The 13,237-nt window shown below is 51.2% G+C and overlaps 1 protein-coding gene across 3 annotated transcripts in view; it reads left to right on the plus strand.

Moving 5' to 3' along the window:
• Nucleotides 1-9,766, plus strand: part of MSI1 (musashi RNA binding protein 1) — a 29,438-nt gene extending 19,672 nt beyond the window's left edge. For 2 of the 3 annotated variants that reach the window (XM_065646575.1, XM_065646577.1), the window contains 8 exons: nucleotides 304-386; nucleotides 951-1,068; nucleotides 2,715-2,795; nucleotides 4,056-4,112; nucleotides 7,051-7,119; nucleotides 7,230-7,402; nucleotides 7,891-7,956; nucleotides 8,827-9,766. In XM_065646575.1, the coding sequence (XP_065502647.1) occupies nucleotides 304-386; nucleotides 951-1,068; nucleotides 2,715-2,795; nucleotides 4,056-4,112; nucleotides 7,051-7,119; nucleotides 7,230-7,402; nucleotides 7,891-7,932 (623 nt within the window). In that variant the 3' untranslated portion in view covers nucleotides 7,933-7,956; nucleotides 8,827-9,766. The remainder of the gene's footprint in view (nucleotides 1-303; nucleotides 387-950; nucleotides 1,069-2,714; nucleotides 2,796-4,055; nucleotides 4,113-7,050; nucleotides 7,120-7,229; nucleotides 7,403-7,890; nucleotides 7,957-8,826) is intronic. The other variant, XM_065646576.1, reaches the window with a different exon arrangement.
• Nucleotides 9,767-13,237: the final 3,471 nt, after the last annotated feature.

Genomic DNA, 13,237 nt, shown 5'->3' on the forward strand with positions numbered 1-13,237 from the left:
CCAGCATTATCAGCCACGTGGTTTGCCTTGCAAATAGCAAAGTTGAAAAAAAAAACCCAACAACTTGGTTTTGAGAGCGGTTGGAATCAGAGAGGGTGGGGAGTACAGGATGAGAAGGGGAATCTATAAGGGGACGGTCCTGTTCTTATGTATAAAAGCAGGATTTGCTGGAGAGGGAAGATGAGTGACAGCCGTTTGAGAAAGGGCTGATTGTGCCGTCCTTCTGCCGATAAAAGGATGTGAGTAGCGGGTGCAAACTGTGCAGAACTCAGACCTGATCAAGGAGTTTTGCCTTTTCTTCAGGGTTTGGGTTTGTCACCTTTGAAAGTGAAGACATCGTGGAAAAAGTGTGCGAAATCCACTTCCATGAGATCAACAACAAAATGGTGAGTGTCTGGGGCAGAACCTGGGGAAAAAGGGGCAGAGGTGTGGGGTAGAGTGGGGCAGGGTGCGGGGCACTGGGGTCCCCACGCACCATCTCTGCAGTGGGGAACTGGATGGAGTCTTCTCCCCAAAATCACAGCAGCCAGTCTGGGAAAGAAACTTGCAGTGTGAAGGTGAACCAGCACAATACTGAGTTTTCAAGGAGAAAAGTGTAATGAGGAATTGTGCAGTACTTGGAGATTCTGAAGTTACGTGAAACCTCTTGGTGGCCTGGGAGGGGCCAGGTTTTAATCCTCATTCAGAAATGAGGAAAATTAGGCTTTGAGGCCCTGGTAAAGAGCCCAGCAGAGCATCGGGGGCAGCTCCAAGGGGAGAAAAGCAGCGTTTGAGCTCCCCGTTGGCCATGGTGGCTGCAGAGCGAGGGGGAAGGCTAGCGGCACGGCCAGAGGCAGGGATGGATGGAAGGACAGCAGGACAGGCTGCCGGGGAGTGTCGTCAAGCGGACAGCCCTGCCTGGCCCATGCCCTGCAGCAGCTCCGAGCCTGATCCTTCCTTTCTTGTGGCAGGTGGAGTGTAAAAAAGCCCAGCCGAAGGAGGTGATGTCCCCGACGGGCTCAGCGCGAGGGCGGTCCCGAGTGATGCCATACGGGATGGACGCCTTCATGCTGGGGATCGGCATGCTGGGTAAGCCCAAGGACAAACCTCCTCCGCTCCCTGTCTTGCCAGCCAGCAGCTTAGAGGTTTGATCCCCAGGGCGGCCAAGGGCAGCAGCTCTTCCCGGTGCAAGGCCGGGGATGCTCTGGAGGGTGCTGGGACATGTTTGTGATCGCAACTTGCCCTCTGGTGGCACCTGGAAAAACTGCAAACTTGTCACTGCTGCCCTGCGACAGCTGGCAGGACGCAGCCGTGTGCTGCTGGGCAGCTCTGACCCTCTGCAGCTCCATTAACAATCTGCAGGGCCACAGCATACAGACTGGAATTCTTGGATGGCTGTCGTGGAATAGGATGTCACTTTACAGGTGAAGCGTGGAGTGATCTGCGCCCAGGCTTCTTCCTCCCACACTTGTACAGGCTTTCTGATGAATTAGTTGATTAAAGAGCCTGTGAGCTTCCACTTGAAACAATGGTCCCTATAAATGTCCTCGCTGCCATTTAAAGACTATAAAAATGCCTTTGAAGTTCTAGCTAAGCTCTGGCTCACTTTGTTCCCTCCCTTTCAGGGACAGCAAGTATCTGGTATTGCAAGGAAAACTATATACTTATCATGAGACTGTCTTGTAAGGAGAAATTGGTGACAAGCAGGCTGCGTCTCATGCCAGTCCATGATTCTGAGGCAAATGTGTTCAGATACAAGATTTGGTGACAAGCAGGCTGCGTCTCATGCCAGTCCATGATTCTGAGGCAAATGTGTTCAGATACAAGATTTAAAAAATAAAAAACTTCCTCTGTAGCCTCTGATTCCAGGTCTACAAACCCTCGTGCCTGGATCTGAGAGTCAAGCACGGTCCCTCCAGCACAGGTGCTGTTCCTGGCTCTTCTCCCTCCTTCTGTTCATTCCAGCCAGGCTTGAGCTCAACCAAGAGCACAGCCGTTGCTCAGGATCATCGCTGATGTTGCTGAACAGAGTGTACTCAGCCTGGCTCTCCTTGCTAAGCCTCCCGAGTAGCAGTTAGTCACTGAACAAAACCCCAAAAAGGACATTATTTCCCCCAATGTTTTCACTTGACTTATTGAAGGAAAATAAATCTCCAGCCTGTGGTTTTTGAGTTTTGCCTTTTCTAAACCATCTGAATTTTAAAGCAGCAAGGCTCAAGCTGAGTCATTGGGAAATCCACGTACTTACGTCTTGGGAAATCTCAAATATTAATCTCTGAGTCAGTGCCCTGCATTTTCACAGGCTCGTTCTGTATAGGTGGTCAGCTTCTTGGGAACGGCAGGGATTGTCCTCCCAGCCTGCACCAGGAAGGAGCTCTCTGCCTGCTTTCGCCAGCACTTCTGGTGTAAAAGTGACTCAGAGCTATTCAGCCATTCAAATGCCTCCACCGCCCTGATCTCCTATTTGTGAATCCAGCTGATGCATCAGAAAGCCTGAGTCTGCAGAGCGATGAGCTTCTGAGAAGGAAACCTCCATGTCCTTACATGTTTGGAGTGAGGAAAAAAATTAAATGGGCCTGCTAGAACTCTACGGCAGATTCGCGTGTGCTGTGCATTCTGCCAGCGATTTCCTGGGGTTTCTGCTGTTAGTCCTGTTTGTTTTATCCAACACTGATGGTCACGTTGCTCGTGGACCCTGTGAGCTTGCAGTAACAGAGCCCTTTTCTCTCACCCAGGTTATCCAGGCTTCCAAGCTGCCACCTACGCGAGTCGAAGTTACACTGGCATTGCACCTGGCTACACTTACCAGTTCCCTGGTGAGTGGTGCTCGCTGCTCAGATTTTTGGTCTGCCTTCAGGTGACGGGGGTCCCTGGCGTGATGGGTGACCCAGGCTCTGCCCCTTTCACCCTTTCCCCTGTTTGGTCTTTCTTTAAATTGGAGACGGATGTGGAAGGGGGAGGGGAAAAGCCCTGGAATAGGTGGAACAGCCTGTCCTTCATTAGGATTATCCGCACACTCCAGTGGCAGGAAAAGCCCAAGGCTGCTCTGACGCCCTTCATGTCGGCCTCCTTCATAGGGCTGCTGCTGTGACACAGAAGGGCCTCTGCAGCTCTGCCTGTCCTGCTGCCTTTGTGTCTGTCTGTCTCTACCAGAGTTGCCACCGCTCTGAAAGTAGCACAGGATTTTATAATGTGACTTTCTGTGGGCTGGGGGACTCCTAGGCACCCAAAATGCAGGCGCCTGCAGTGCTGTAGTTGTGTTCTGAACGGCGCCTGGACCGCTCACAGCCTCCAGAAAACATCTGTGGGGGCGATGGGCTGCAGATCCCCTGCAAACTGGGTGGTTTCAAGCTCCCAGCCCCGCCATGTGCTCAGAACACAGACTCTGATGGAACCTGCTGTGCCGCAGCTGCTCAGCGCCTGCTGGGGCCTCTTCTCCCCAGCGTTCCCTGCCAGGCAGGGGATGAGGCAGAGCACACATAGAGAAGAGGCTGTCGTGCTGTTTTCTAGAGAAGTGGCAACTCTGAGCATCCCTTCCTTACTTCATCCCTCAGTTTGATGGTTTATATATGAAGTCCTGGTGTTAGGGGCTGGGAGTGGGAAGTTGCTGCTTTGCCTGAGGCGAGCCCAGGCTGACTGGGGCTGAAAGTTGCTGTTGCCTCCTAGCTGGCTGGAAGCTCTCTGTGAATCCAGTTTATGGGTCTCAGTCATAGTGGCTTCAAGTGCCTGGCTGTAAACCCATGGCTGGATGAGTGTGGAACGTTCTGAGCATCTACTGGTGTGGCAGCTGAAGGGCCAGGTTGGATGGGTCGCAGGGCAGCACTGCGGGGCAGGCCTGGGGCTGCTCTTGCCCTGCCTTGGCCAGATTTATTCTATGGATAAATGGACCCTTTCAGTCTCCAGGGCAGGAGTCCAGCACCTTTCAGCACCAGTTATAAATTAGTTTAAAGAAGACCCTGGTCTGGTCGCAGTCTGGCTACAGGCTGCTCCCCCGGCAGACCCCGCTGCTGTCTCTCTGCGGGGTCTCCCTCGGGGCGTTTGACGAGTTCCTAAGCTGTCTTGCATTTCGTTTTTAGAGTTCCGTGTAGAGCGGACCCCTCTCCCGAGTGCCCCCGTCCTCCCCGAGCTCACAGGTCAGTCCCGCTCGTTTCCTAAACTCGCAAGCCGGAAGGGGAGAAGGGGACTTTGGGCTGTTAAGCGGTGTCTCTGCTCCACAACCTGGTGCAGTTAGACTGGAAACGTTCCTTGTTTCCTCTTCCATCTGTACGAGCTCCATCCAGAGCTGGGGCTGGAAAGATGGAGAGGCAATCAGAGCCATGTGTGTTGCCTCTGAGAAGGGCAATGGAGGTCATACCAAATGAAGGCATGTAATCCTTAGATGGTGTTTCCTGCTCCTTGCCTTGTTTTTAGCTCCTCGCCCCAGGCTGGGTGTAAACCAGATATGGAAAACTGCAGAGAGCAGGGTGACTTTTCAGAGGTCTACAAATGACCTGAGCTGCTGCAAGGACAAGATTTGGAGTGCTGGGAGGAGGGAGAGGGTGTGGGGGCACTCCCGGTTACGCTAATCCCGTTCCCCTGTGCAGGAGGGGCTGCAGGGAATGCTCTCCCCACTGCGGGTGGTGCAGCTCCCCAGCTACTCCCACGCAGGCTTCCCGGGCAGAAGCGAGCGTGGTGGGATTGTCCGAAGTCCTGCAGTGCTGGTGGGGAACTGTGGAATGGAATGGGGTCAGGGGACCATTCTCCAGGGACTGGTCCTGGTTCAGTATCCTCACAAGTGCAAATACCCACTGGATCCTCAGCCCCTGGGTTATGTGCAGCATGTTCTCTCTAGGTGATTCTCCTTCTATCTACTCTCCCCTCCATGGCCATGTTTTCCCCAGCTCTGTCATGTTCATGGTTTTTGTCCTAGAAAAGCAGCTTTGTGTAGCACCCTGCTCCCCATGTGCCATCTCATTCCTGTGGTGTTCTTCCCCCCAGTGCTTCCTTGCCCCCACCTGTTTCAGGGTTTGAATCTCTCTGTAATGGGGGTGTGGAAAAGCTTCCTGAGAAGCTCTCCTGGAATTAGCAGCACCAACAGACTTGAAAGGGCGTTTCTGTGGCACAGATCCGTGTCAAATCCTCAGGGATTCTCTGTTGCTGAGAATGCTGAGGTTGGCAGCCACCAAGGGACAAATCACCCTGAGGAAGGTAGGGGGAGACCAAATCCCAGCTCCCTCTTAATAAAACCCTTCCCTGACACCACATATGCAACCGCGTAAGCACCTGACCCCCACCTCTGAGCCTTTTGGTTAACAAACAAAGGAGATGTGGGTCCGGTTGTTTATTTACATGTGTGTTTTTTCAGCAAAACCCTTAAAATATGCAGGGGAATGTTAGTGATTTGGCAAAAGTGGGGGTTTTTTGCCTCCGGGGTCCACCCCTGGCTGCTCTGTGCCTTTTCCAGGCGGAGGTGAGTTGCCTGGGGCCTGGCAGTCACCGGTGGCTTGGGTGCACCAGGGCTCTCTGCAACAAGAAGTTATTAATGCCGCTGTCCTGGCTGGGTGCCACCTTAGCTTACAGTCCCGAGTGTCTTGCTGAAGCACCAGCTGGGGATCGTGGCATTCTTCCCTTCCCGTTATGCTTACCTACTGCTAAGCAGTCGCTGTGCAGCCTCTTGGCTGGGCTGAGAGCTGCGGTTCGCACGCAGAGGCTGGAGTTGGTCCCACAAAGGGCAGAGCCCCCTTCGTTCCTTACAAAGGCCCCGCGAGCTGTACCGTGCTCGAGGGCCCTCGTGCCTTCAAGTGGGTGCGTGCGCGTAAATGGGCTGCGCTTGGTGGCCTTGGCAAGTGGAACTGAGAGGAGGGGATGGCACAAGCAGGGCTGATTGCTCCAGCATGCAGGGAAGCTAACGTGCAGGTGCTTTGTCATCACAACACAACCCTGGTGTCTCAGTAGATAGACCGCAAAAGCAAGAAGGGTTTTTTCCTGGAAATAGAACTAGAGGCTTTTGGAGAAGACCTCGCCTCCTTCCTCAGTAAAACCACATTCATTCAGTTGCGTCTTAGGGACTTGAAGCAATGATGGGGCAGGAGGGTGGCTGCCAGCAGCCTTTCCTCCTGAGAACAGCATCTTTGGGGCTGCTGCAAAGCAGCAACATGCTCTCGTTTGCCCAGGGCCTGTAATGAGCGGCTAACCCAGATATAAGCGTCATATGACGTTTGTGTGAAACAGGCTGGTGCCTGCTACTAAATATTCCCTTATAAGCTAGTCTGGGTTTCAGCCTTAACGCGATTGATTTGTTCTGACCTCTTTTTATGGTGCTTTAAACAGAATCACAGTGAATTTCACATTCAAGCATGAAATGCTGACCCAGTCATTTTAAGGGCAAAAAGAAACACACTGGCGAGATGGCTCCTGCCCCGAGGGCTGGATGCCTGTGGCAATAGAGTTGGGAATTAGAACTGCTACATATAAATTAAGACTTACTGTTTCAATTAAGCCATTTCTAGTCCCTGCTCCCTAGGTATATGTTTCCTGCTTTTCTACAATGAATGGCAAGGGGTTGGGCATTTCAGGAGCAGAACTTGGGGAGGATGGTGTGTCTTGAGAAGAGCGGAGAAACAGGGAGAAAGGCTGTTAAACTGTTATTCAGTAATAGTACCAAGGGATGGCGAGGACAGACTGAGCCTCAGGATGCTGAGCTGCCAGCTGCTGCTGTTCTCCACATTTACAGCCAAAATCTGGATCTGTAGCTTCAGATTAACTGCGTCGTGCAAGCTAAGGAGTGACAGGATGCGTCTGCAATTGCCCACTTCTGGTTCAGCTTTTCCACATTCTGCCCTCAGCTGCTCCAGGGCTGTGGGCTTAGCAGAGCATGGCCAGTGAGCCCCCCGAACATTCGTTGTGCAAAAGGACACCAGTAAATGCAGGGTTGTGCACTCCCTCTCGTCGTCCTTGGATGTCCTGTGTGATGCACTAGGCTGATGCGCCCCTGTGCCTGGTATTTTTCAGCGGGAAGTGAAGGCTCCTGCTGAGGAGTTAGTTCCCCGTGTAGCCACAGTGCCCCTGAGATGCCCGTTCCTTCTTTTCCAGCCATCCCCCTCACTGCGTATGGACCAATGGCGGCAGCAGCGGCTGCGGCAGCCGTGGTGCGAGGGACAGGTAACTGCCACTTTCCTCCCCAGCGCCGTGTCCTGGCACGGAGGTTTGCGATGGGGCTGCGGGAGGGGGGGTGGGACAGGGTTTGCATTTTTGGGATCTTGACTCTGTAGTTTTGCTGCCTCCCGTAGGTTCCACCCCCAGTCGCACCGGTGGATTTCTGGGCACCACCAGCCCCGGGCCCATGGCAGAGCTTTACGGAGCTGCCAACCAGGACTCGGGAGTCAGCAGTTACATCAGCGCTGCCAGTCCAGCCCCCAGCACTGGCTTCGGCCACAGCCTAGGGGTGAGTGTTCCCTGTCAGGCTCTGCGCAGGGGCAGGGGGATGGAGAGCAGCATGGCTGGGGAAGGGGCTGCATCTCCGCGTGGCGATGGAGGCAAGCAGCAGTGGGTGGCCCCCTCTCAGCCTGTAGCCTGTTTTCTAGTTAAGAAATGCCACCTGCTGCAGCATCCGCCGTGCCACCGCTGAGCCCCACAGCACACGGATGGTGCAGGATGCAGCAGTTCTCTTGCAGCATCCCTGGGCTCCACTGGCTCTCCCTAGCCACCACTCAAGGTCCTGATATCCAGACCTTTCCCTGATCTGGCCCAGAGTTTCCAAGAGCCTGTGGGGGCCCTGACGCAGTGTTCTGCAGGGTGATGTGCTTTTTAGACCTAGCACCTCCCGCTGAAACCAGCTTTCCCAGCATCTGGGCCATGACTGAATTTGTTGTGGTAGTAGTTCTTAATTTTTCTTTCGTTTGCTTGAGTGGGATTTTAACTTTTTCTTCGCAGGGTCCCTTGATTGCAACAGCTTTTACCAATGGGTATCACTGAAGCTGGGGACCAAGGAGGCAGGAGGTAAGAGAGCTTCGAACAGGAACAGGTAATGGGAGGAGTGACGTTCCGAGCGGGCCCCTGTGCTTGGGCTCTCGGCAGGAGCTGTGGATGCCACTGTGGAGTCCTGTGGCCGGCTCGGGGCTCTCTCTGCACCAGAGGCTTGGCAGGTTGGGTTCCTACCTTGTGCTGCCGAGGCTGGGAGTGCTGTGGAGAGACCATTTAGTGTCTGGGTGCAACGGGGAAGGAAACGGGAGAACTGACAGAGAGAGGAAAGATCTGCAGGGTTGGCCAGAATCACAGCCCGGTGGCGATCCTGAGAGACAAGCTCGGCTCACCTGCGTGGCTGGGGAAGCCTCCTCCATGCAGCTCGTTGTTCTCGCTGCTGCTGAGACCACTGGCTCTGGGGAGCGAGGTTTTTCCTCTTCTGCATGGGAGAAGGGTAGAAGAAAACTCCGAGGCTGATCAGTTCTGTTTCTAGTCCTTGGGTGGGCCTGAGAGGAAACTGGTGGATGGTCTCTGCTTTGCAAACGTGTCCGAAGTTAGCTGGCTTTAAATTAAATTGAAAAAACAAAAACCAACCAAACAAGAAAAACAGCTGTTCAAAAAGGAGGGCAAAAACTTGCAGGGAAAGGTGTCCAGGCACAGTGACCGTGCTGGGCCAGGAGTGCCGCAGGGCCGGGCAGGCTGCGCGGCCTCGTTTCACGGTCCCGCAAAGACGGAAGCGGCTCTGCCATGCCCCATCGCCGTGCCAGCAAGACACAGAGCAAGTCTGTGTTGGGGCAGGTTTGGGTATCGAGTGTCTCTGTCGAATCCCACCAGAAGAAAACCCCGAGAGAAAAGCTGTTGGTTGTTCTAGACCCTGTCCCTTCCCTCCCCTGCTGTGTCCCGCAGATTCCCCAGTGACCTGACCGAGGACAGCGGCTGGAGGACCTGGTGAGCCTCGGGGGATGAGCCAAGGTTACCTTTTTCTTGAATCAAACTGCACACTGCCGGCCAGCTGCCAGGCTCCTGCCGCCATGCCCTGATCTCTCCCTTTGACCAGACCACACTGGACTGAACCCGAGGAGATCATCTCGCTTTCTTACTAACCACCGACGGTTTACGCTTCCCCCCTCCCTGCCCCCAGCCCACCGATTCTTCTTTTATTTATTTTAGTAGCTGTTAGTTTTATTTTTTTATTTTATTTTTTTATCTTTTTTGGGGGCTACCCCTTCTTTTTGTTGTTTGCTCTTTCCTGAGCTAGTAGACATATTTTATGAATTGGCTTTGTGATTGTGTTAGGTAGCTTTTACTGAGGAGTATTTTTATTTGGCTTTGAAACTGTTTTGAATATTTTCAACTCTGTTGTTGTTGTCGTCAGTGTTTTTAAAGCACGGTATGTAACACGAATGCAGTTCTGAAGGGAAGAAAGAGACACAGAGAGAGCAAAGGCTGAGAAGAACTGATGTATTTCTATTTTTTTTAAAGAAACTGTTTTTAATTGTTTCTGTTTTGTAAATGTGAGGCTTTGAAAAGTGTGAAACTCCAAGGATCCGAAAATGTTGGACATCGCTATGGAACAAAACAAATGTATATTTTGCTAAGTGAAAAACACTATCCTTACAGCTGAAAGATTTTTTTTTTTCCTAGGTTTAGTTTTACGTGGGGTTTTCTTTTTCCTCCTGTATAATATGTAAATATTGTGAGCTGAACCTGGCTGCCGCCGGCAGCCTGGCTCCAAGGAGCAGCTCCAGGTCCTGGACTTGGTGCCGCAGCGTGAGCAATACTCTCCACCAGAATCCTGACAGGACTCCGTTCTTTTTTTGTACACCTTTTACTGTAAGATTTTAAGAACCTCTGATGAGATGAAAGGGGGGGGGTGGGCGGGGGTGAGGCCGTTGGCTGTTTTGCTGAGCGGGTTAAAGCTGCTTCCAATCGCTCGATGTACAGACTCCATCACTGGGCACCGTAGCGCCAGCCGCTGCGTTGGCTTTAGGTAAAGGGCTTTACCGCCATCGCTTGTCTTGGTTACTTGGAAAGGAATTAACTCTCCAAACGCTATCGCTTGCGTCAGGGTTTCCGGGGAAAGGGGATCCTCCTCGGGAGGCGAGGGGATCGGAAGGGGTGTCAGCCATGGCCGGGGGGAGATTTGGGTGGTCATTCTCCGAAGGGCAGGGCGCTGGGGTGGGGAGTCACTAACGGGGGAGAAAAGCATTAGGGTGGTGATTTGGGGGCGGGTTAAGGGCTTCTCAGGGATTATACGAATTATAGAATTGCAGCTTCCCGTTTGCTTTACTCTGTGTTCTTGAAGATGGTGGGAATTTGTCCGTTGTCCTGCACGGGGGTGGCCTGGTCCCCTCTCCAGAACCTGCTGGGGCTTCCCTGGGGACGAGCCCTGTGCCGGGGACGCCTCCAGCAGCACATGGGGCAGGTTTGGGTCTGGATCTCATTGAACCAAAGACCTTGTTAAGGGGGGTGATTAAGCCTTTTATTAAGATGCAGCCGAACACTTTTCCCAGGGAAATAACAGCTTCATCTTAAATCTAAAAAATCATTCCCTCTCTTCCCCCAAACTGAGCCCCTGTAAGGGAGGGGGGTGGTTAGAAAAGGAGCGGGAGGGCCGTGGTGCCCACAGCGCCCTTCGCTTCCGTCCTTCCCCGTCTGCCGGAGCTGGTCCTGACCTGGGCAATGCGTTTGGAGAGTTCTGTTTAGGTAAGAGGGTACTTAACAGATTAGTACTGAAAACACAAAGCAATAATTTTTGTTACTGAGACAAGAGTCTGTATGTCTGTTTTTTTAAATATTTCCTAATTAAAGAAGAGCTGCATTTTATTGGGTTTATTTTTATTCTATATACTTCAAATTTGGGTCTGCGGACAGCGCTTTCCTCCTTCTTGGTGTATGCGCTGTGCTGCTTCCGTGCCCCCTCCAGACACGCGAGGCCAAGCTGTGCTGCTGGGCTGCGCTTCCCTCGGCCAGCGCTGCCGCCGCCTGGAGCCGGGGGCTCTGGTTTCAGGGTGGGCATTTTTTTTAAAAGAAGCTGTGTTTTTAAGCCAGTAAGTTATTACACTCCGATGTTTGTTCTCTCCACACCTGTAAACCCTTTTTCCAGATTTCAGTTTTAAATTCCTAATAAATTATTTGAAAACTGTCCTTCGCTGTCGTCATTTGGAGGGGGGAGATTTTCTGATGGAGGTTTCAGGTGAACTTGGAGCTGGCAGGAATCACATCCTGCCATTAGGATAAAAGCCCCAGGTGGGGCTCTGACTCTGTGTTCTGCTCCCAGACTTTGGCAGTGGCCCAGTTTATAATGTGAGGCAGATCTGGTTTTAATAGAGATTGTGTCTCTTCTCTGTGTCACAGAGGTTTTGTAGAGATATTTGTAGGTTCAAGAAAGGAGGGGACAGTGCGGTGCTTAGAAGTTTGGCTCAGATGTTCTGGATTTGATGATTATGGTGGATGAAGGAAGCTACATCTAAGAAAGTGAAATGTGGAGATGGGAAGAAAAGTCCTTAATAGACAATAGTACAAGAGAAAGGTGAATTCTAACAGTGCGAAATAGGGAACCCTGTGCAGCAGACCTTAATTACTGAGAGTTCTTAAAAATAATGTAATGCTCAAGCCTGTAAGTTTAGGAGCCAGTTGTAAGTTGGGATGTCCTCATGAGCATACTGGGAACCAGTGCCTTTGTCTGCAGCACAGCCTGGGGGAAACCAAAAATAGCATTGGTGGAAAAATACCCTGCTGGGATTTTTCTCATGAGGCACTCTTGTAATGCTCACATGCTCACTTTCCCACACTTGGTGATCCTCTCAAATTAAAATGTATTAAATCCAAGATGTGACAGGCCAGTTTATTGGAAGTTTCCTTGGCAACATCAATAATAAATCAGACATTGAGGAATGAGGAAAAAGGAACCACAGAGTCTTAAGGCTCATAGGGAAGAGAACAGGGAAATAATTTTTAAAAAGTAAAGGTGGCCAAAGTAGCAAAGGAGAAAGATAAGACTTAAATGGATATTGAAGGGAAAATCAGCAGATTTGTGGGCAAAACATAACATTATTTTTTCTGAACTGTTGTACAGACTGTCCCTCACATCAGCCTTTAATGTTCATTCAGTGTTCTCACCCTTAGGACATGAGAATCTTGGATCTGTAACTCAACATTTGTTTGGCTTTAGCAGACCTGTAATGAGGAATCCCAGAGAATCGGAGAGCTTGTGGGAGATCAAAGAAGTGGGAATGGTTCTGGGTGTTCATCAGCATGTCTACCTTTAGCTAATGTTCTATGGCTATGTCAACACCCTATGGATACTGTGGGCACCCTGGCACAGGTTCGGCCACCCTGAAGGGGAAGATGTTCTCATTGTCTTACAGGAACGTGTTTGACCCTACCAAAGGGTGCTGAACCCTGAGCTTCCTCACTAAGCTCTCTCGTATATTAGGCTCTTGCGGAAAGGTGGGTTTTGCCCCTTCCTTTGCTCTTAAAAACTGAAAGCTTGCTTGGTGCTTTAGAAATCAGTGCAGACTCTTACTATCAAGTCTAGGGTCTATAACCTGAGTGTGTAAAAATGCCAAACATGTAGCCCTGACAGCGTTAGAGCCCCTGGGGTCTGAACATGAGTGCAGTATTTTGGACTCAGCCCTGGCCGCCTCCAGGAAGGTTTTTCTTACCCATTTTTTGATCTTATTTCAAGGTTCCCAACTCACCTCATGCCTTGGTATAGAGAACCAAAGGGCCTAACCGGATTCTGCTTCAGTGCTGGTGAAAGAAACTGCTGTCTCTGACTGAAGTCTGCTGTATGTGTTGAAACTTCTAAGCCCAGTTCACTTCCAGTGAAACTCCCTTAAGGTCATGTGCAAACAGACACTATTCCTTGTTAAAGCCAGATACAGGAGCTTTCCAGGCTGCTTGGCTCCTGGTTTTTGCCTGGTAGTACCTATTCCTCCTCTGTGGTTTCAAAGTAAAAAACAGCTTGATTTTTTTTTCAGTTCAGCTCATGCCAAATGGTCACTTGGAAAGAGTGGACGACCTGTACCTTATACTCTGAATTAGGCCAGGAGAGATACAGGATTAATGATATGTGTGATACCATAAAAAGAGGATGCCAGTATTAGCAGGATTGATATTAGTGTGCCAGCAATTTCCAGCATAATTACCACTCTGCTACTATTTTTCAGTAGAGAGCCCTTAAAAAGGTCCAGGTATTTCAGGCTGACCTCTAATAGTAGCTTTAGAATAATTTAATAGCAAAAACCTAGAGAGTAAATATTTGCCTTCCTGGCTTTCAGGGATTTGACTGCCCTGGCCTTCAACTGATCAA

This window comes from Caloenas nicobarica, chromosome 16, assembly GCF_036013445.1.
Source record: "Caloenas nicobarica isolate bCalNic1 chromosome 16, bCalNic1.hap1, whole genome shotgun sequence".
Taxonomy (NCBI): Eukaryota; Metazoa; Chordata; class Aves; order Columbiformes; family Columbidae; genus Caloenas; species Caloenas nicobarica.